This window comes from Astyanax mexicanus, chromosome 1 (genome assembly GCF_023375975.1).
Source record: "Astyanax mexicanus isolate ESR-SI-001 chromosome 1, AstMex3_surface, whole genome shotgun sequence".
Taxonomy (NCBI): domain Eukaryota; kingdom Metazoa; phylum Chordata; class Actinopteri; order Characiformes; family Acestrorhamphidae; genus Astyanax; species Astyanax mexicanus.
Window position 1 is genome coordinate 114635888 of NC_064408.1, and position 23263 is coordinate 114659150.

General features: G+C 36.9%; 1 protein-coding gene across 3 annotated transcripts in view; it reads right to left on the reverse strand.

Moving 5' to 3' along the window:
* Window positions 1–23104, reverse strand: part of rgl2 (ral guanine nucleotide dissociation stimulator-like 2) — a 65216-nt gene extending 42112 nt beyond the window's left edge. The window contains exons 1-3 of one of the 3 annotated variants that reach the window (XM_022668648.2): window positions 22881–23101; window positions 18770–18948; window positions 2937–2984 (exon numbers count right to left, since the gene is read on the reverse strand). In XM_022668648.2, the coding sequence (XP_022524369.2) occupies window positions 2937–2984; window positions 18770–18934 (213 nt within the window). In that variant the 5' untranslated portion in view covers window positions 18935–18948; window positions 22881–23101. Of the gene's footprint in view, window positions 1–2936; window positions 2985–6211; window positions 6443–18769; window positions 18949–22880 lie in introns of those variants that run through there. The other 2 variants (XM_049464787.1, XM_022668649.2) reach the window with 2 other exon arrangements.
* Between the last annotated feature and the right edge of the window lie 159 nt (window positions 23105–23263).

The window sequence follows — 23263 nt, forward strand, 5'->3', positions numbered from 1 at the left end:
GGATGAAAAGAGCGTACGTCTATATTCTTGTATATTATAAGGCACATTTTAAGCGACAATAGTAAGGAACGAGGGTGTCGCCATGTTTCCCTTCTAATTCAGCAGGTCTCACAGCTGTGGGCACTTAAGTAACAAAACTATAATTCTTAAAAAAAAAAAAGAAATCTTTTAAAGTCAAAAGAGATCTGGGATGTTAATCTACACAGATTTCTCTCGTGAAAACTGTTTATTTGGGTGAGTAAAGCATTTTTGTTTATTATCAGTAAGCTCAGATTTCCAATATTTTAGCGTGATTAGCTGCAGCGCTAGCCGTTAGCAGCAGCTAGAGCTTAGATAGGGCCCAAAAATTTGCCCTGACCCGCCCCATAAACTGTCATTATGAACCCAAACCCAATTTAAACCCGACAATTTAAGTAATTAAAGCGTTTTAAAAACATTTTCGGGCTGTTTGAATGAGCAAAATCTGTTCAGAATGAATATTGACTTAAACATTGCAACACTGAAGAAGCATAGACCTACAATTTAATAATAATAAACATTTTTATTAACAACAGCTAGTCAAAGGCGGACAAGAGGAGAGCAAGAAGAGAGCTGCGTGATTTATAACATTCTAACTCGTGCAATTTTGCAGTTTGATTTTTAACTTAGCTATATTGTAATTATCATGCCATAGCTTCATATAAAATAAATACAGCATTAAAAAACATTCCCCTACATCACAGACTGTTGTCTTGAGTCTGTCCCGACCCGGCCTGAGGAAAGTGGAGGGAAATCTCGGCCTGACCCGGCTCAGGCAGAGAATCTAAGCTCTAGTAGCAGCGATTAGCATTGGCGCTAGCCACAGTTAGCAGCACTTAGCACTACTAAATGCCACCCGACAGCGCTACACTGAGGAACCTTGAGTGTTCCAGTAACCCAGGGTGCTATCAGCTAGCGGTTCATCTCATGTAGCTTGTTTTAATACGGTAAACACGCAGACTACAGTCCAATATACTCAACTCTGAATGGTGAAAAAGCAAGCGATGCCATTAGCAGCTAATGCTAATACTGTTCCAGCCTTGGTGCTGGAGAAACTTTACTGAAACTCCTGTATAACACTTTACTTTAGCGGAATGGCTTTACTGCTCCTTAATACCTGACTGTTAAAATTCATACATAAGGTGCACCGGATTATAAGGCGCACTGATGATTTTTGGGAAAATTAAAGGATTTGAAGTGCTTTTACACAATATTCTGCAATTGTGTGTCCGTGACTCTGCGTCCCTCCCAGTTTAAAATGCAATATATATTATATTACTATATTACTCTAAAGTGGAGCAGCTGACCAGTTTCCCCAATTACTGCTCATTCTCTCTGTTCCTCCTGCTCCTTTCCTCCCTTTGTCTCCTCCATGTTTTTCCTGGTAGGAAGGGAACAGTAGGAAAGTAGGAGTGGGAGGACAGGATCAGCAGCAAACGCTTCAGGCTTCAGGACACAGCCCTTAACTCCCTCTCTCTCTCTGGGTGGTCCACCCCCCCTTCTTTATTGTGTGTTAGTTAATGAAACAGAGCAGGCAGTTAGTGGGTGGTGGCTTCATGTGACTGGAGAAAGCACACGCTAGCCTTTAGCCACCCAGCACTGGTAGCATGATATCATGTGATCGGGAACGACACAAAGTCATGATTAGAAATATTCAACCCCTCACTCATTTTGATGTGTTTAGGTTTGTGCCTGTGTGAAACCAAACCAAACAGAGGGAGAAAATGCTCCAAATAATGTTCCAGATCATAGAAAACAACTACAGGCGTAAAATGCTATTTTATACTCAGCAAATTAAAATAAATTCAGAAATTCTAACAACCATGCTGAGATGTTTACAATAACATATAAAAACGTTTCCTCTATTAAATTTATCATGCATTCTTTATTCAAGCGTCCAACAATGGCTTTAAAAGTACTAGTATTTTAATTGACACCACAAATATAAACATAATTGCATTTTACATTTCTTACATTCATTCTTTTATTTACTTTAAATATCCACTAGGGGTGGGCGATATGGCTCTAAAATAATATCACGATATTTCAGGGTATTTTTGCGATAATGATATACTTGGCGATATAGGAAAACAGAAAAATAATGAATTAATTTCAGGAATATAGTATAATAGTATAACAGTATAATCATAATGTGGCAAAATAAATAATATAGCATAAAATAATATAATGCAGCAAAAATATCTGCAGAATATTTTCATGCATATAAACCGCAAACAAAAACTATAAACTAAAACAATTATACAATAAATACACTTAAAGCTTCACAGTAAATAATAGACTACTTTTAAGACAAACCACCCCTATTATCACAATATGGATTTTTAATATCATGATATTTCTGTGTCACGATGTATTGTATACGATATAATATTGCCCACCCCTAATATCCACTATAAAAATCCACTATAAATGTGTTTTAAGAAGAATAAGTGTGATTAACCGCAGTTAATCACAGAATATTGTTCTGATTAATCTGATTTAAAAATAAAATGTATCAGTTGACACCACTAGTTTTAACATGACCTCAGGTAAAACAGACTAGCCATAGATTTAAATGAGGGGTATGACATAGAGGCTGCATAACTGTGACACACTGTATAGTTATAACCAAATATACTATTTCTCTCAGCTGATTAAAAGCTAATTTATAGGTGCTGTGTATATATTTCAATCCAATAATATATATATATATATATGTTTTAAAGCCAGCACTTTTAAAGCCAGATCTAGCTGTAAAATCGAATATTTTGCCCACAATAAAATTGGCGCAGTTCCTCCCATTGCATAGGTAGGATGTCTAAGACTACTCCTACTACCACTGATAATAATACTTATGAAAAAGGTTTAAATAACCTTTTAAATACTCTGCACATTTTATTCACCTAAAGTGGTCTTACCAGGTTGAGTGGGCAGTACCAGGTGGTTTTCATGGGGGAAGCCTCGACCTGAGGAAGACAGCAGAGACAGAAGACTATGAGTATAATTATATAATCAGAAATATAGCAATGAAAAAATAAACACATAAAAACTAGTTCACGAGTTCAGTTTAAAAACATGTATACTGTACCATACTGTGCCTGCATTTCACTTTTTATTAGTTTAATCCATAGGCATTCATAAATCCTCCTTAATCGCAGTCCTTAAATCACCACATACCTCTAATACAGCTCCCAGCATACAAACCCAGCATACTACAATCAGAATACAGCAAGAACAAGAGCTCCAACTGCCCCAAAAACAGACCTTCTTTAATCATACAACTGTAATAAAACAAATTATTCACACTGAGGAAAGCTCGCACAATAGGAATTGTGAAGTGGTTTACATTTAGGCTGTAAAATCACACCCTGATAAGTCAGTCTTATTTAGTTTTGAACAAAACCCCAGTTAAAATCAATCAGTTAAAGCTTCACAATGCTCTCAGTAAAGTGAAGGATCTGGGATAACACTGCAGAGCTGCACTAATGCGTCATGTATTATTCGCTGCTCCGGGCACTGGACACCAGTTTCCATCATGAAGTATTCAGCAGACAGGAGCATGACATAATTATTGGTTGGTCAGAGCAGATATTGAATGATAACTACGAATAATACTCGTCTGTTCTGAGCTCAGCTTCAGAAATGATATAACAAATTATAAAATCTGCTGGGATACTGCTGGTATTAATGTGATTTAGATTTATTTTGATTTATCTATTTAACGTAGTAAAACTTTTACATACTTCTATATATTAACTTTTTTAATCGTATATTTTATACAGCAGAGCTGGAGAAATGCGCCATGTATTATTCGCTGCTCCGGGCACTGGACACCAGTTTCCATCATGAAGTATTCAGCAGACAGAAGCGTGACATCATTTGCCCCACACACACACACACACACACTTGCAAATCACAAGCACTGATTATTAGTCAGAACCTTTAGCATCTAAACACACAGGTCAAAATGTCCCAGTGTCAGCTTCCAATAGGATTATTATAATACAGTCAATTTATATTATCAATCAATCAATCAATCAATCAATTAATTAACCTTTATTTTATACTCTGATTACATTGAGGGTGGTCCTTATTTACAATGTAGCCGAGCCAATACATAGAAAAGGGACAGTTAAAGACAAATAATATATAAATAAGAGGACCCAGCATTTTAATAAGATATACAAGATATTAAACAATAAGATATAAAACAAATGAGATAAAAAATTGTAACTTAAGCACATAATGGAAAAGAATCTATATATATATTATAGGGGACAAAAATGGCATAGGTTTAAAAATGAAATAATTAATGCACATATAAATGAATAAATAAATACGTACATATATAATGTCTTTATCTATTTATTTATTTATTTATTCATTTTGTGCATTTATTTTTTTATACTTATTCATAGACGCAGATGTATCCTGGGAAATGGAGTCTTTAGTGAGTGAACTAGAGTCTGTGGCGTGCAGACAGAGAGTGACAGGACTGACAGGTGTATCATTAACATGTGTTACAACCTGGTGAAAATTGCAATTAGGGTTGTGCCATATCATATCGTATGCGATAATATCACCAAATAAAATTTAATATACATTTTTTTTGCAGTTGTGTATTTTGATTCATTCATTGTTTTTCATTCAATGTTTTATCATATCGCCAAGAATATCGCTATCACAAAAATAGCCTGAAATACAGTATTGTGATATTATTTTTAAGACATATCGCCCACCCTTAGTACATACAAAATAATATTGCACATTGGGGATCCTGGACAGTGCAGCTATTTTATTTAAGGGTTCAATCTATCGGTGGTCAATCACAGACTCAACACCTCCTGATGATTCAACATCAGATGGCATGATCCCATTCCTCCCCTCCATAACCTAAAATCTGATTTGATGTCCCATGACTTATATAGAATGATGACACCTCAAAGATAAATGGTTCTTTTCCTGCTCTCTTTATATAGTACTGAACAAGGTTCTTTGACTCAACAAGGTGTTTAAAAGGTTCAGCTTTCATACTTTCCCCTAAGAGCCTAAAATTAAGAAAATACAGAAAATATATCATTATGCGTCACGTTAACCGGAGTGTCCAAACTTTTGCATAAGACTGCATGTGTAACAAACCTTGTATCTCTAAATAAAAACTGTCATCATTTGTAAAGTCCAGCTGCTATTTACACTCCAAAATATGAGTGTATTTTGAGAATGAATGGACCGATAAAAACACTTCTAACTAAAAGTAGATCCATTTACATTCATTCATTCATTTACTTTGGCTTACACAAGTAGTTTTTTTTTTTAATTTCATATTATGGATTGAGTGTATAATTCTGTATATAACTCATACAGCTCTAAATTGAATTGAATTGCTGAACTGAATTGAAATTTTGCACCAGGAATGGCATAAAGTTATCCAAAAGCAGTGTGTAAGACTGGTGGAGGAGAACACAGTTTTCATGCCCAGATGCATGAAAAGTGTGATTAAAATCCAGGGTTATTCCACCAAATATTGAACTTCTGAATTTCTAAACTTTCTTTAAACTTTATGAATATGAACTTGTTTTTTTGCATTATTTGAGGTCTGAAAGCTCTGCATTTTTTTGTTATTTCAGACATTTCTCATTTTCTGCAAATAAATGTTCTAAATGACAATATTTTGATTTGGAATTTGGGAGAAATCTTGTCTGTAGTTTATAGAATAAAACAACAATGTTCATTTTACTCAAACATAAACCAATAAATAGCAAAATCAGAGAAACTGATTCAGAAACTGAAGGGGTCTCTTCTGTATTTTACCAATATAATCAATTGCAGAAGGAGTGTACACATTCAAATCTCATCTCACCAACACAGTGCACACTATTTTTACTATTTTTAACCAGTGACGCTCCAGTTCATTCCAATACAGTCCAAAGTCCAACAGACATTACACCACAGTTAACACAACATTAACAACCATAAATCATAAAACAGTCAGTGATGATGAACCACATATTGGGAACGACCAGCCTAACCTTGCATAACTTTATGACTTACAGCTACAACAGTGCAGATCCCGATCACACTGGAAAATGCCACTAATCCAGAGACTAGAAACACGCTAATCCAACACATGCATGCTGTATTATCAGGGTGCAGCTCCAATAAAACAGTGTAAAGTAGAGCGAATGAGGCTTACTCAACAAGCCCAGACTGGCAAACACCCGCTGACTTCCTGCAGATCCACCCCGGGCCGTGAGAAGACGCCGCCGTGTGCTCCACAGCTTGGCATCGGATTGCTCAGATAACTGCTGCCTGTTCCACTGTTCCCAAAGGCAATAAGTCAATCAGCTTCTTTGTCTCTCTCTCTCTCTCTCTCTCTCTGTCTCTCTCTCACACACACACACTCACACACACACACACACACACACACACACTCTCTCTCTGTGGTACAGCGCTGCACAAACACACCTGAGCTGGTCGCTAAGACAAACCCCCTTGGTCCACGTCATCTGGGCAACACCCTTAACTCACACACACACACACACTCACACACACAGCCTGTAGGCACTGTGCTTTCCCATACACTCTCCCTCTCTCTCTCTCTCTCTGTGTTAATGTCCCACACTCCATCACTCTCTCGCCCTGGGTCTCTCTCTCTCCCTCTCTCTCTCTCCTTCTCTCTCCCCCTCTCTCTCTCCTCCAAAGCCGGCCAGCCTGTTGGACGAGTGTAAACCACACAAAAGGAAACAGGCTACTGATTAATAAACACTACTCTCATGCATACACATAAAGTACCAGTCAAAAGTTTGGACACACCTCCTCTCATTCAATGTGTTTTTTCTTTCTTTTTTTATCTTCTGTTTAGAAAGGCATTACAGAAAAACATACAGAGTTTCTTATTAAGCGTTTCAACATTGCCTAAAATTATTGAGCTTCCATAACAAAACTATATACATCCAGCTAATACATTTGCATATCAGAAAATCCAGAGCAGCAGTCAAAAAGGAAAATTATATATAAATAAATAATTATTTTATGTATAAATAATACATTTATTAATTATTATAATAAATAATAAATAATACATTTATACATAAAAGAATATGTCCAGTCCTCAAATTACCTTAAACCAATTAGGGTTACATCTAGGGGTGGGCGATATGGCTCTAAAATAATATCACGATATTTCAGGGTATTTTTGCGATATAGGATAACTAAAATAATTCGTTAATTTCAGGAATATAGTATAATAGTATAACAGTATAATCATAATGTGGGAAAATAAATAATATAGCATAAAATAATATAATTCAGCAAAAATATCTGCAGAATATTTAGTGCATGCATATAAACTGCAAACTAAAACAATTAAACAATTAATACACCTAAAGCTTCACAGTAAATAATAGACTACTTTTAAGACAGAGCAGCCCTATTATCACGATATGGATTTTTAATATCATGATATTTCTGTGTCACGATATATTGTTTACGATATAATATTGCCCACCCCTAGTTACATCATTAGCTTAACCCTTGTGTGGTGTTCATATTTTTGTCACTCGTTTACTTTGTTACTTGTATTTAAGTCAGCAAAATTAAGCAATTTTACATTAAAATGCTATACACATGCTTGCTTCACCTAAATTGCAAGCAATATAAACAGCTTACATGGTTAATATTTGCCCTTTACCTTTCTTATGTTACATTTATTTTAAAAAGTTCTACTCTTTTTTTATTAGTTTTTTAATAAAATGTAAAAGAAAATGAATTAAACTCAAGATATGAGTAGAAAATTTGTTTAGCTTCAAATTTACAAATGAAGCAACGTTTATTAGCCCTTGGCCAAACATACTGTATGTAATATAAATGTGTGTGGGGGGGGGGGGGGGTGTACAGTGTGTGTTTATCGAAAATGTGTTTTGATGTATGTTTTTCACGAAAAATGAGCCAATGCCAATGAGTTTAAGTTAGAAAAAATATTTTTTTTGTATCATTTGATGAAAAACGAAAACGGGTCCCACAGACCCGAACAGACCCGTAATTTAACCGATATAAAATACTCTTGGCAATATCGTGAATATACAGCTCTGGAAAAAAATAAGTTTCTTTGATTTTACCAAAATGAAAAGCTCTGGAATATAATGGATGATCACAAGCCATCAAACCAAACTGAACTGCTTGAATTTTGGCACCAGGAGTGGCATAAATTTACCCAAAAGCAGTGTGTAAGACTGGTGGAGGAGAACATGCCAAGATGTATGAAACTGTGATTAAAAACCAGGGTTATTCCACCAAATATTGATTTCTGAACTCTTAAAACTTTATGAATATGAACTTGTTTTCTTTGCATTATTTGAGGTCTGAAAGGTCTGCATCTTTTTTGTTATTTCAGCCATTTCTCATTTTCTGCAAATAAATGCTCTAAATGACAATATTTTTATTTGGAATTTGGGAGAAATATCTGTCATTTATAGAATAAAACAACAATGTTCATTTTATTCAAACATTTTTCTATAAATAGCAAAATTAGAGAAACTAATTCAAAAAACTGAAGTGGTTTCTTAATTTTTTCCAGAGCTGTACATGTATAAAACAAATGCAGGGTAAAAGACAAGTCATATGTATGGCTGTTGTAAGCATCCACAAACAGCAGCAGCTTCTCGGTGTAGAGCACAGGTTAAAGAGTACATATTGACATAGCTGGAGGTGGAGTGGTGGGGGTGGCTGTTACTTTCATTTCAGGAGGGGTTGTCCCATCTCTAAATGAGCCAGGTTGATAACAGTCATTACGCTTTACTCAGAAAGATCTTCAGATAGCAAATTCAGAGGAAGTGAGAGAAAGATATTTGCATGGAAAAATCTCATACAAACCCACTCCTAAGAATTTCAGCGACACTATTTTGTTTGCAGTGATCCCACAGATTCTTCCGGAAGCTCAGGTTGCAGTGTTACGCTAGATCTTTAAAAAAGGTTATACAAATTGTTCTGTGAGCAGTGCCATAGAAGAACTGCTTTTGGTTGCATTAATTGCTATGTTTATAAGGGACATTGCAGTTCTTTAACCCAATGAACATTAATTTATCAAACATTGAGAAAAATCAGTAATTATTTTTAACTATTTTTAATTGTGGACCATTTTTTACATTATAAACTACATTAAAATGTGCTTTATTTAGACTAAAAATCCATTAGTCATGGAGGCACATAAAATAGCTTACAGTAGTAACAAAAACAACTGATTCTTAAAAAAAAAAAACTCTAAAAATGGTCTTTAGACCTACAGTATAACATGTTGAGACATATAAAATGTTATTCCCTTATTTTTACACATCTCTACTAAAAACATGTTTTAATAGAGACAAAACTGGTTGTTTTAAGGCACTGCTCAGAAAGCCATTTGTAGGACCTTAAATTTTAAGAGTGTAAACAAGAAATCACCAAAAGCTGAATAAACAGCAAATTTGGGACACACACCGTCCCAAATTACCTTAACTCTATATTACACTGTCTGGCCAAAAAAAATTCTCCACCTGGATTTAAGTAAGTAAATGATGTGGGGTTGGTTGATGCTGCAGTTGGTCTGCAGGTTTAGATTCAGCAACAGTATGTGCTGAAAGAATGAGGTCAGCTGACTACCTGAATATAATGAATATAGACCAGCTTATTCCATCAATGGATTTTATATTTCTTCCCTGATGACACGGACATACTCCAAGATAACAATACCAGGATTCATGGTGCTGGAACTGTGAAAGAGTGATTCAGGGAGCATGAGATCATCATTTTCACACATGGATTGACATGGATTGTTCACCACAGAGTCCAGATCTTAACCTTATTGAGAATCTTTGGGATGTGCTGGATGGAGAAGAGCTGCTTTGTGCAGTGGTTGGTCAGACTCTACCATCATCAATGCTGCTGCAAGATCTTGGTGAAAAATGAATCCAGCAACACTGGATTGAAATAAATCTTGTGACATTGCAGAAGCTTATTAAAACAATGCCACAGTGAATGTGTGCTGCAATCAAAGATAAAGACGGTCCAACTAAATATTAGAGTGTGTGACTTTTTTTTTGTTTTTTTTTGTTTCAGCAATTTTAGATAACAGATGAACACAGTGATAGAAACCAGACTGAGGCTGTTATTTCTGCAAAAGGAGAATCTACTAATTGTCAAATTTATGCACCTGCCAATTTTTTTTTAAGAATTATTGCACACTTTCTAAATATTGATATACTTAGCCGATATATATATATTTAAATATACTTGGAATATATTCAAGCAATGATTTATATGTATGTCATGATGTATGTCATGTTAATTCCTGATTAATTAATTTCTGATTAATTGCTCTAGGCCTAGTTCAAACAAGTCGATCTGAACACAAATAAACACAGTGTGAACTTTGCTGTGTAAGTAGTACACTAATGTACTAAAACCTGTAAGGCTTCCTTACTTACAGCGTAAGTGAACGCAGTGAGTTATATTAAGTTAAGCAGAACTGAAAAAGAATTTGCAAACCACTGTGAGGTTCAGGCTTCTGTCAGTGGTTTAGCTTTCTAGTTGTAGTCACACATCTGCGCATCTGCGTCTAGCGTGTTTACTAGCTGGCTTTGTATTGTGTATTGTTTGGAGGGAACCTTAACATTTTATTGGTTGTTTCCTTTTCAGGAAAGACAAAACGTCACTGTGGATTATTCACTGCAAACACGCCCATGTCTGACCCACACTCAATACTACATGTAGTACTCATAAACAAATGAGAACAGTCCTGCTAACGCTGTGAGGAAATGCTAATGTCTTGTGTTAGCATGCCACAAAAAAATGGCAGAACATAAGCTATGATAAGAGAACAGTTAAATTCTTGGATGTTTTTTTTCTCTGACTGAGGAGTTTTGCCTTGAAGTTCGACTCCCACAGCTCAGAAACAGCCTCGTCTCTGTGTTTCCATCTCCTTCCTGTGGCTGCAGGAAGTGCATAATAAGTGTGGACAAACACAGGAAACAGGACATGCTGTTGTGTCATAGTGTCTACTCTCCCTCCTCACTCTCTCACACACTCTCTCTCACACACTCTCTCACATACACTCTCTCTTTCTCACTCTTCACTTCACCATTCAGCTCGGTTAGCCACATCCCACCAGTTTTAACTTAGCTAATACAAAAACAACAAAGGTGGTCAAGAAATCAAATTTACATTTCCCCACTTACCATTACCATTACCATTTTCCCACTTTTACACTAAATGTACTCAGTCTAACAAGATCTGTCTGGTGTCTGATGTTTACTTCTGTAGTTTTGCACTGGAGCTTCTATGCTAATTTAGTCTTGTTAGCCTAAATGCTAATTTAGGCTAAAAACAGTAGAGGCAGCCTAAATTCTGTCTGTACTTTTGACCAGTTTTATAAAGCCATAAATAATACAGTGATTATAATGAAATCTCGGAGATGTGTGATGATTTAGGCATGCAGATTGCACAATGCTAATTGACTTGTTAGCTACATCAACCTTGTAGCTCCCGTGTAAATCTAAAGAATCAAATTTCAGACATACAGGGGTTGGACAATGAAACTGAAACACCTGGTTTTACAGCACAATAATCTATTGTGGCGACGGACAGTTCTGGTGGAAACAGGAGAGTTGAGGTGCACACCCAAACATCCCTTTCAGACAGCTTCCTCTTACAGCGTCCACAGTTAATCCTGTTGGATGTGGTTCGTCCTTCTTGGTGGTATGCTGAGATTACCCTGGATACCGTGGCTCTTGATACATCACAAAAACTTGCTGTCTTGGTCACAGATGCACCAGCAAGACGTGCACCAACAATTTGTCCTCTTTTGAACTCTGGTGTGTCACCCATAATGTTGTGTGCATTGCAATATTTTGAGCAAAGCTGTGCTCTTACCCTGTTAATTGAACCTTCACACTCTGCTCTTACTGGTGCAATGTGCAATTAATGAAGATTGGTCACCAGGCTGCTCCAATTTAGCCATGAAACCTCCCACACTAAAATGACAGGTGTTTCCGTTTCATTGTCCAACCCCTGTATAACATGCTAGCATGTCTTAGCTTATCAGGAACCAGCATTACATCCATCCATTCTGTGGGTACTGTGGGGATTAGGTAGAAAAGTGTTGAGTATTGTGGGGATGAGGTAGAACAGTGATGGGTACTATGTTTGGGATGTCTTGAGGTGGGGAAAGAATTTTATTTATTGTAGTTTCTAATCTGTAATGCCCATTTTTAGCAGTAAATCTAATCAGAACAGCTCTACAACCTCAGAGCACGGTCACCTACTGCAGGTTCTCTTGTCGTATATCCATCATTATGGAACTATTTCTAGATCTCCCCCTGTTCCTGTTCTGCTTCCCTCTCTCCATGAATCCCTCCTTTTCCTTTCTTTCTAAGTGCGTCTCCTCTCTTCTCACAACAGAGCTTTTCCGTCCTTTCTTCTCTCCCAGTGACCCACATTCACATAGACGAAGATCTAGGACTGTATGTACATATATTCACTTGCTAATGAACATGCAAATATACACAAGCAGTCTCAATTAGCAATGTTACAGGTGTGGGTGTTCCAAAGCCATTCCCTGACATAATACTTCATGATGAATACACTGTACATACTGCTGTGCCATGTTAATGTATAATTAGTTACCTAACTATTGCTGAAATGTGAAATCATTCAACTGAAAATAAATATAAAAATAATGTATTTTATAGCTGTATGTATATAAAAGCAGTGTTAATTTCGTTGCCAAATTATTTTCTGCATAGTTTTCAAAAGCAATTCAATAGAAAAAAAGAGGTAGTGAACATATAACAATAAAATAAGTGAATCTCTTAACCCAAAAGTCTGTGTAAAGTCCCTTACAGCACTTTCTCATAAGTTTCTCACTTTAACTCATTAACTCTTTAAGTCCATCCTAAGAGATTAATGTATGTTTTTGACCTAATTTATAGAATATATTGTGTGGTGTGCTGGATTAATGCTGAAGATAAAACTAGATCATTTAAAAGCTGTGTTTTTGTGTCCACAGCTCTGTTTAAACTATTTAACCATTCAAATGCTTTAATGAAAGGTTTTCCATACATGTAATTATGACCTGATTTCTAGAATAAAAGTTTAAATTTAAAATATTTACAGTCACATACCTACAATAATAATATACGTTAAATCATATATATATATATATATATATATATATATATATATATATATATATATATATATAAATATAAAAATATTACACATTCAAATATTAACAATATTACACAACTGGTTAATAAATGTTTTATTTCGTATAAGCGTATAGTTAATAATTCAAGAGATCCGATGAAAAAGCATTTACTTTCACACCCTTTACATTTTAGTCGACTAAATTGACTGTTGTTTTAGTCGAGTATATACTTGTGATAATTAGTCGACTAAAACTAGACTACAACTAAAAAGATTTCAGATTACTAAATTATGACTAATTTAGTCAAAAGAGTATAATAATATACTACTAATAATAATATTTTATTTATATAGCGCCTTTCCTCAAAACTCAAAGCGCTTAACAACACAGCCATAGACAAAAGGCATAGTGAATAAAGACAAGCATGCATATAAGCACTTACACGTAACAGTGCAAGTATTTATACATAAAAAAAGAGACAATAAAAAAAAGAGACAATAAAATAAAAAATAAAATAAAGTATGCAAGTTAAAATATATTAACAGCAGTAAGCTTCCCTAAAAAGATAAGTTTTGAGGAAAGATTTAAAAGAGTTTAGGCTGTCTGCAGCACGAATATTACTGGGGAGCTGATTCCACAATCGTGACTAAAACTAATTCAAAATGTGTTGTTGAAATGAACACTGTATAAAAGCAATATATTGGTGAGAGTATACAGTATGACATGTTAGCAAAATTAGCCCCAGCACATGCATGAGTGAAGAAAGTTTCTGCAAACGTCATTTCCCCCTGACATCATTCAGCTCTACCAGAGTTACATACACATACGTCTCACAATCTGAGGCCAAAGCGTGCACTCTATAACCAAACTGGGTCAGGCAGGCTTGCTTTTAGCTAAACAGCCGTCCAGCACAGCCCCCAAAACTCCTCACACGCAGTCCCACACCTCCTACACCTCTAACCGCCTCTGCATTCAGCTCCTCATTTTCATTAAAGACCGAGTCAGGTGGAAGGTGGCATCCAGTTTCAGCCCGCTGGCCTTGACTGTGTCATCTGAGCAGCCTCCTTACAAAAGAGCCTCTGTCTTCCACAGCAGACCCTGCTGCATTATTTACACCAGGCCCACGAGGCATCGCGGGGTCATGTGACCTCACCCCGCTGGAGGGAAATGACCACGGCGATGTATCCGCTTGAGTCAGTGTGACTTCTTTTTTTAGGCAGTCGAATCAATGTGTTAAACTAGAGCAGAGCACACAGCCTCGCTCAAGACATTACAGAGCGGCCTGAGGAAGCCCAGGCTCAGCATTCAACTCTGCTGTTTTAAGATACACCCCCTCCCTTTTTAGAGCATAAACAAGCTAGACTAAAGTTTATCTGAGAACATCTAGACAAAAAGCTGGACTTTTAAATATCTTAAACAACATAGGACTCAAACATCATCTGAGAATCAAACTTCAAAACTTTAAAATAACAATAGGTCTGTCACAATAATTGCAATATCGCTTTATCGTACAGTGAATAAACATGACCTCCATAATTTTTAATAATCGTGATATCGTCTATTGTGTTTTTTAGTATGTTTGTTCACATATATAACAGTGAACAGTATTTTAGCATGTATTTATCATGCTTCAATAACTGTTAGTCCATACACACGGTGTAGGTAAAGAAATAAGTACATGATTTCCAAACTAAATACAATAAATGATTAATGCAACATTTGTTGTCTTTAAAAAGTGTATAATTGATTCTTTATGCTATTCTGTTTTCATTAATGTCAGTGGCACTTAATAGTTTTAAAATTACAAAAATATTGGGTATCGCAATTGTCACGCCTTTACCTGTGTATGTCTAGTGTATTTCCCTTTTTTGGGTCCTTTCTGCTCCTGCCCCCTGTTTTCCTGTCTTGTGTCCCTAGCCATGTGCTTTTATGAGCACATGGCATTGTTCTGGTTTTTGTCCTGTCTCCGCCTTAGCCCCGCCCTGTCATCTGTAATCCCTCCTGTCTCATTTGTAGCCCCACCCCCTTGTTAATTCCACAGGTGTCCCTTGTGTGTGCCTGTATATAAATACCCCATGTGCTCCTTTGTTCTGTGTCGTGCTTTTTTGTTTGTGTCCTATTACTCTGTCCGGATCTTGTTATTCTGTTTTGTTTAGACCTGCTGTGTTTTTTTGTCTTCAGTTTTCCAGGTTTGCTTTGTTTGGTTTGTTTCTTTGTTATTTTTGCTTGTTTGTTTCAGTCTTTTAGTTTATCCTCTGTTTCATAGTGTTTTCTTTTAGTTACCTTTTCTTAGTGTGTTGTGTTTTGTTCTTTGTTTAATTTTTGCTAATATGGAAAATAAAACTGACTTGCGCTTGCATCCTGCCTCCTCTGTGTTACAGCAATATTTTCTGGGACAATATATCATCCAGAAAAAAGATCTTATTGTGACAGGCCTAAATAACAAGTATAATATATTTTAGTACTTGTTGTAGATTTCTTTACGTATCTTGTGGTCTTCTCTTGACGGCCTCATCTGATCATGTTGGCAGTTGTTTTAAATGTTCTGCTCTTGAACACTTTTGTTAAAACAGTGGAAACAATAATTTCTAATAGTTTTAATTATGTGCAGCACCTGATTCTAAAGCCTTGTTCACACTAAGAAAAGGGGTTCGAGTGGTCCAGCTGGCTAAGCGATTCCACTATGATCGGGAGATCACCGGTTCGAATCCTGTTGATGTAGCCTGCCATCAACTGCTGGAGCCCTGAGAGAACACAATTGGCCTTGCTCTCTCTGTCGATTTTTAGAAAATTAAAGGGTTTTAAATGCGGCTTATAGACCAGAAAAGACAGTAATAAATGAATCGTCGACTACTACAAAAGTCATTAGTTGAAGCCCTAGAATACACACATCGAGGCATTACCACCTTCCGTTGATTGTGTATTAATGGGTGACTCTGGCAGAAATCACAACCACAATCAATGAAAGTGACCCACACACACATATCCCACAAGTCAGTGCAGTGTTCTTTAGCTTCCATGAGACATGGCAAAATGGCATGATATTAGTGTATAATTAGTGTACTACTGTACTAGTGTACAGTGTATAACTAGCAACACAGCTTGAGCTATGCTCCAGTATCATTTAAATATACATAAACTAGAACAACATTTCTTGTTGCTAATTTTACAGCTTAATATTACTGGAAATACGTCAGCTAACGTTATCTACTGAAAATGAGGTTTGTTAGTTATTGTTTTATAGCAGATTATTTTGTCGTCATATGTAAATGACACACGTATGTGGGTGTCTGTGTGTAATATTATATATCTTTTTTTCTTAGGACAACACCAGTGACGTACATAAAGCCTATACAGAAAGATAAATTCAACAGGTGCTGAAAACACCAGAAGAAATTACAACAAATTATAATAAAAAAAAAATCCATTCAAAAAGCAGCCCTGCAGCCATGCTGACTTGTTCACTCACTGCATTCTCATGCAGCTCAATTCAAACCGCATAATAAGTCACTGGTTAAAAATAGATAAATGAGGCTTTATGTTATATAGTCGTCTCAGTCAGCCTCCTAAAAAAGTGCCTTTATTTATGTCTTCACTGTTATTCAAATACAGAGGCCCCTCAGGCCTTCTGAAACAAACCGACAGCAGCAGCTGCTTCCCCAACAAACATTACAAGAAGCTGTTGCTAAGGTTTAACTGTGAAGTATTCTCAAATGAATAAGACCAAAGGCTCAGCATGGAGGAATTAGGACTACATCTAAAAATACACTCATATATATATAAAAACCAGACACAGCAGTGCTGCTGGAGTTTCTAAACACTGTGTTCTCTCACTGTGCACTGAATTAGACTCTCCTTTTTAACTTAGACATAAAGTCAGAGACAGAAGCTTTGAATCTGTTGCTATACAGTTTGTGTTGGTCATCCTCTAGTTCTTCATTGGTGGTCTCAGGATGCTGCCCACACAAGGCACTGCCCAATGTTTGTGGACACCCCTTCCAACAAATGCATTTACTGTATTTTTCGCACTACAAGGCACACTTTATTTTCCACAAAACCCCAAATTACCTGAAAACCACGCTAAGCGCTAGCTCTTTTGACATTCAAAGGTGAGAATATTGGCCTGTAGCCTGCTGCTAACCCCAGCTAGCACTGCTGGAGCAGCATTATCATTACTTACTAACCACAGTAAGTGATAGCTCTTTTGCTGGTCAGAGGTGAGTATATCGAACTGTAGCCTGCTGCTAACCCCGGCTAGCACTGCTGGAGCGGCATTATCACTACAAGTAAGTACAATCGGCAAGACAAACCGCTAGCTAATATTGCCCTAGCTTACCAAAACACTAAAGGGTCCTCAGAGTAGCACTGTCTGGTGACATAATGCTAATGCTGATGCACCCAGCCTTAGAGGAAAGCTGAAAATCTAAGCTTATTGTAAATAAATAGAAGCGCTTTACTCACAAAAATAAAAAAAATTCAGGAGAGAAATCTGTGTAGATTAACATACATTGCTTGTTTGACTTTAATTTTTTTTTTTTTTTTAAGAATTACAGTTTTGTTTTCTTAAATTAGCTCAACTTTACAAACCAGGGGTGAGACCTGCCGAATTAGAAGGAAAACATGGTGACACCCCTGTTCCTTACTAGTGTCTCATGATGGGCCAGAAAATAGAAGTTTTTTGATAGTGAGCCTTATAGTGCGAAAAATACGGTAGCTATTTTAGCAGCATGTAGTACACACAGCATATCTTGTCCCTGTGATAAAAGTACTGCCAGTAGAATAGGTCTCTCTGAAGCAGATAAACATAAAGCTATTTGCACAATGCCGAATGCCTATCACATTTTATGGTGATAATCAGCCAACGTTCACCTGTCTGTCCTCACTAAAGCTTTTGTTGCTGAAAGCAACCAAGTCCTAGCAGCACAGCTCTCTAGTATGTACAATCTTGTAGAAATTCTGCCCTGAACAGAAGAGACAGTTATTCCAAAAAAAGTAGAATGAACTCTTGATTAATACTCTTTGTTTGAGAAGAACAACGAATGAGTACAGTATTTTTCACTCTATATATTAAAATCCTTTAATTTTCCCAAAAATCATCAGTGCGCCTCATAGTCCAAAAAATACGGTAGGTTTCCCAATAATGTCCATATTATTTACTTTTGATTCTAGAATAGATTAACCTGCTACATGCTAAATGCTAAGTCAGGACACTTACTGGTCTTCATCTGTGCCAAATGTTTGATCTTTCGCAGTTCAGAGGCAAGTATTATCGGCCTGCAGCTTGTTGCTAACCCTGGCTAGCATTGCTGGAGGAGAATTAGCTTAACTGCTAACTGTGCTAAGTGCTATCTCTTTCGCCGTTCAGAGGTGACAATTATCAGCCTGTAGCCTGCGTATTTACCATGTTAAAACAAGCTATGATGGAAGAACCGCTAGCTAATATCGCCTGTAATATTGTGTCATGACACATAAAACACATTAAAAAAAATAGCCCCACTTCCTTGATTTAAACTGGCAGGACTCCATCACTGCGTCCTCCAGTTATCTCAAATCCAAAATGCCCACACTGACCTGTGAGGTGTCCTGATCTCTGGTGCCAGCTTCTTTTCCCGTTTGGTCCGTCAGCTGAAATTGGTTAGCCTCTGGCTGCAGAGGCCGGTAGCCAATCAGAGGCACATCCTTGGACCCCACTCCCGGCAGGTCTACCCCAGCCGTCCTCATACTTCTGGGGAGCATGGTGCTGCTGGTGGCTGTGGCACAAAAACAAGAGCATACTGTTGAACACAGAGCAAACAGCGCGCCGGCTACAGCCAAGGCAAAACAGTGTCGCCCTGGATCAGGGTCATCGGGCCTGGCAGCTCATTTGTTTACTTCATTTACATTGCCCGATGGCACGCTGTGACTTCGAATTTGAATTCCGACCACTCCTTCCCTTTTCCCCTTTCCTGCTCTGGTATTTTGATTGCCGGGCTGATAGGAATCTTGCAGGAAGGCAGAGTGGACAAGAGAGAGGCCTCGCTTTTGCTTGTGTCCACTGAGGATGAAGAATAAGGTCATGCAAAAGGAGAAAATGTATCTTATTCTTCTTCTTTTCTTTGCTCAAATGGTTCTGTGGGTTGTTGGGGTGGCCTGAGCCCAAAGTAAACCTAAACTCAAGTAAAACTAGAGGTAGTTTAGTTGAAACAAGTACAAAATGAGTAGCTCATTTATGCTAACATACAGTTCTGGAAAAAAAATAAGAGACCACTTAAAAAATATTGAGCTTCTTTGATTTCACCAAATTAAAATCCTCTGGAATATAATCAAGAGGAAGATGGATGATCACAAGCCATCAAACCAAGCTGAACTGCTTGAATTTTTACACCAGGAGTGGCATAAAATTATCCAAAAGCAATGTGTAAGACTGGTGGAGGAGAACATACCAAGATGCATGAAAACTGTGATTAAAACCAGGGTTATTCCACCAAATATTGATTTCTGAACTATTAAAACTTTATGAATATGAACTTGTTTTCTTTGCATTATTTGAGGTCTGAAAGCTCTGCAACTTTTTTGTTATTTCAGCCATTTCTCATTTTCTGCAAATAAATGATCTATATGGCAATATTTTTATTAGGAATTAGTTCTTGTGGCAAAACATTTTTTTAGAGAGCAGCCAGATGAGTTGACAAAAGGGGAAAAAAATTGTAATTCATGAGACTGTGTAGCCAATCAGTCAAGTAGTGTGACAGTCGCAACAATTGAAGGACTCCAGTCATGTAGTTTAAAGCAGGTATTAATTGTCCCATTTGATCTTGTGTCCCAATCACCCGTAATTCACCCTACCAGGTAAACCTTTACATTCTCTTGGTCAAAATTGGGGACTGACCAATCAGAAAGCAGCACTGAATATGTTATTACCATACAATAATGACATAAAATTCAATAAAGGAACTAATGGCTAAACTGAAAGGAGTAAAAAGCAGATTAGCATCCTTACTACGTACAGTCAGGTAAAAATAGTCCTTTGACCCATATCAGTTGTGGAACTCTTCTCGGTGCAATATATGTAAAGAACCATCTGCAAAGTTTATTCTCACATATGACCAAAAAACACTTTTTTGAGATGGTTCTTTGTGATGTCTTGGTCCTTTATACAGTAGAACATTTCCATTTACTAAACAGTCTTGTTACTCCTAGATTAAAATAATTTATAAAGAATTCATAAAGAGTTTATAAAGTTTTTGAAAAACATTAATAGTGTATATGGAACTGAGCACTACACATTTCTAAACAGGTCTAATTATACATCTAAAGGCAAGGAGAAATAGTGGACAGTCTAGTATGACCAGTATTTCCCTGCACTGTGACCACAGAGCAAAAATCCCCAGTATACTTCAATGACTTACTGAATAATCAACTGTAGTAAGTGAATAATTTAAAGAAGCTACTGAATACTTCATAGTAGATACTGAATAATTCATAGTGAATACTGTGTACTTCCAGTGAGTTGGTAAAGGATACTGTATGCTTTCTACAAGTTACTGAATAATTCATAGTGAATCCTATATGCTTCCTGTAAGTAAGTGAATAATTCATTGTGGATACTGCATACTTCCTATGAGTTAGTAAATAATCCAACATGGATACTGTATGCTCCATATTAGTTAGTGAATAATTCATAGTGGATACTATATGCTTCCTATGAGTTAGTAAATAATTCATAGTGTGTACTGTATGCATCCTATGAGTTAGTAAATAATTCATAGTGAATCCTATATGCTTACTATGAGTTAGTGAATAATCCATAGTGGGTACTGTTTACTTCCCATGAGTTATTGAATAGTTCATAATGGATACTATATGCTTCTTATGAGTTTGAGAATAGTTCATAGTGAATCCCATATGCTTTGTGTAAGTTAGCTAATAATTCATAGTGGATACTCTATGCTTCCTACTAGTTAGTAAAAAATCCACAGTGGATACTGTAAGCTCCCTATTAGTTAGTGAATAATTCATAGTGGATACTGTAAACTCCCTATTAGTTAGTGAATCATTCATAGTGGATACTGTAGCTTCCTACCAGTTAGTAAATAATCCACAGTGAATGCTGTAAGCTCCATATTAGTTAGTGTATAATTCATAGTGAATACTCTATACTTTCTATAAGTTAATAGTTCAAAGTGGATCCTGTGGACCCTGGATACTGTATGTTTCCTATGAGTAAGTGAATAAGTCATAGTTTTAAACGTAAGCCTAGGGTTTACTGAATAATTCTTAATACATTCTGAGTATTTCATAGTGGATACTGTATAGTTTCTATGAGTTACTGTATAATTCATAGTGGATACTGTATACTTCCTATGAGTTAGTAAATAATCCACAGTGGATACTGTAAGCTCCCTATAAGTTAGTGAATAATTCATAGTGGATACTGTATGCTTCCTACGAGCTAGTAAATAATCCACAGTGGATACTGTAAGCTCCATATTAATAAGTAAATAATTCATAGTGAATACTGTATACTTTCTATAAGTTAGTGAATAGTTCATAGTGGATACTGTATACTCCCTATGAGTTAGTGAATAATTCATAGTGGATACTGTATACTCCCTATGAGTAAGTGAATAAGTCATAGTTCTAAACGTAAACCTAGGGTTTACTGAATAATTCATAATACATTCTGAGTATTTCATAGTGGATACTGTATAGTTTCTATGAGTTACTGTATAATTCATAGTGGATACTGTATACTTTCTATGAGTTAGTAAATAATCCACAGTGGATACTGTAAGCTCCCTATTAGTTAGTGAATAATTCATTGTGAATCCTGTATGCTTTCTATAAGTTTGTGAATAGTTCACAGTGGATACTGTATACTCCCTATGAGTTAGTGAATAATTCATAGTGAATACTGTATGTTTCCTATGAGTAAGTGAATAATTTGTAGTGGATACTGTATGTTTCATATGAGTAAGTGAATAAGTCATAGTTTTAAACGTAAGCCTAGGGTTTACTGAATAATTCATAATACATTCTAAATATTTCATAGTGGACACTGTATAGTATCTATGAGTTAGTGCATAATTCATCGTGGATACTGTATGCTTCCTAAGAGGTACTGAATAGTTCACAGTGAATCCTATATGCTTCTTATAAGATAGTGAATAATTCATAGTGGATACTGTACGCTTCCTATGAGACTATTCATAACTATGTAGCTGACACTTTTCTCTCTGTCTCAGACTTAGTCTCAGATTAAACGGACACTTTCTCAGTCTCATTCTTGTTCACCAGGCTCGTGTTTGTTAATGACTGAGGACATTCATGTGTGTGAGTTGGCTGGTGATCAGCTCCAGCAGTAAGTTGGGTCACACCCCGCCTGAATGCAGCGCTGCTCCGCGGGGGGGTCCCTCACTCCCCTCGGCTACACACGCAGAGCCCCGGAGCGAGGCTGGCGGTCAGATATAAACAGAGAAGTGCACTGTTTTATACGGCTAGATCGATGTGAGGACGGAAAAACACAGGCGAACAGGAGACGACCAGCGATATAACGCTCAAACTCAGCCTAATAATCCTCTATCTGTCTGAAAACCCACCCATGCCCAACTTAACCCACACTAACCCCCCAACCCCACTATTATTATAGTTATAATAAACCCCTATAATAAACACAAACACACACACAGCCCGAATACTGTACCTGCTAACCGGAGAGCCCCGCGTCCATCCGCTCCTGCAGACCCCTCTCTCCGCTCAGACTCCCTCCTCCTGCTCCATATCTCCCCCTCCTGCTGCTCTCTACAGCCTTATCAGTGATCGCAGGCTCGATCAGACCCGCTGCGCTGCGCTCCGCACACTCCCTCCGCCTGCCCGCCCGCGCGGCCTCGATCCTCCCTAAACAGCGACACGGCGAGCGCTGCTGCTGCAGCGGAGCCAGACCGACACGCGGTGCATTTCACATCACACCTGTATTGTGACAAGCCCCGCCCCTTCGCGCTGTGATTGGCTAAAAGGACCGGTAGGTACGAACATTTATTTGTTGTATTAAATATTTTTGTATTTATTGTATTATTTTGCTACTTT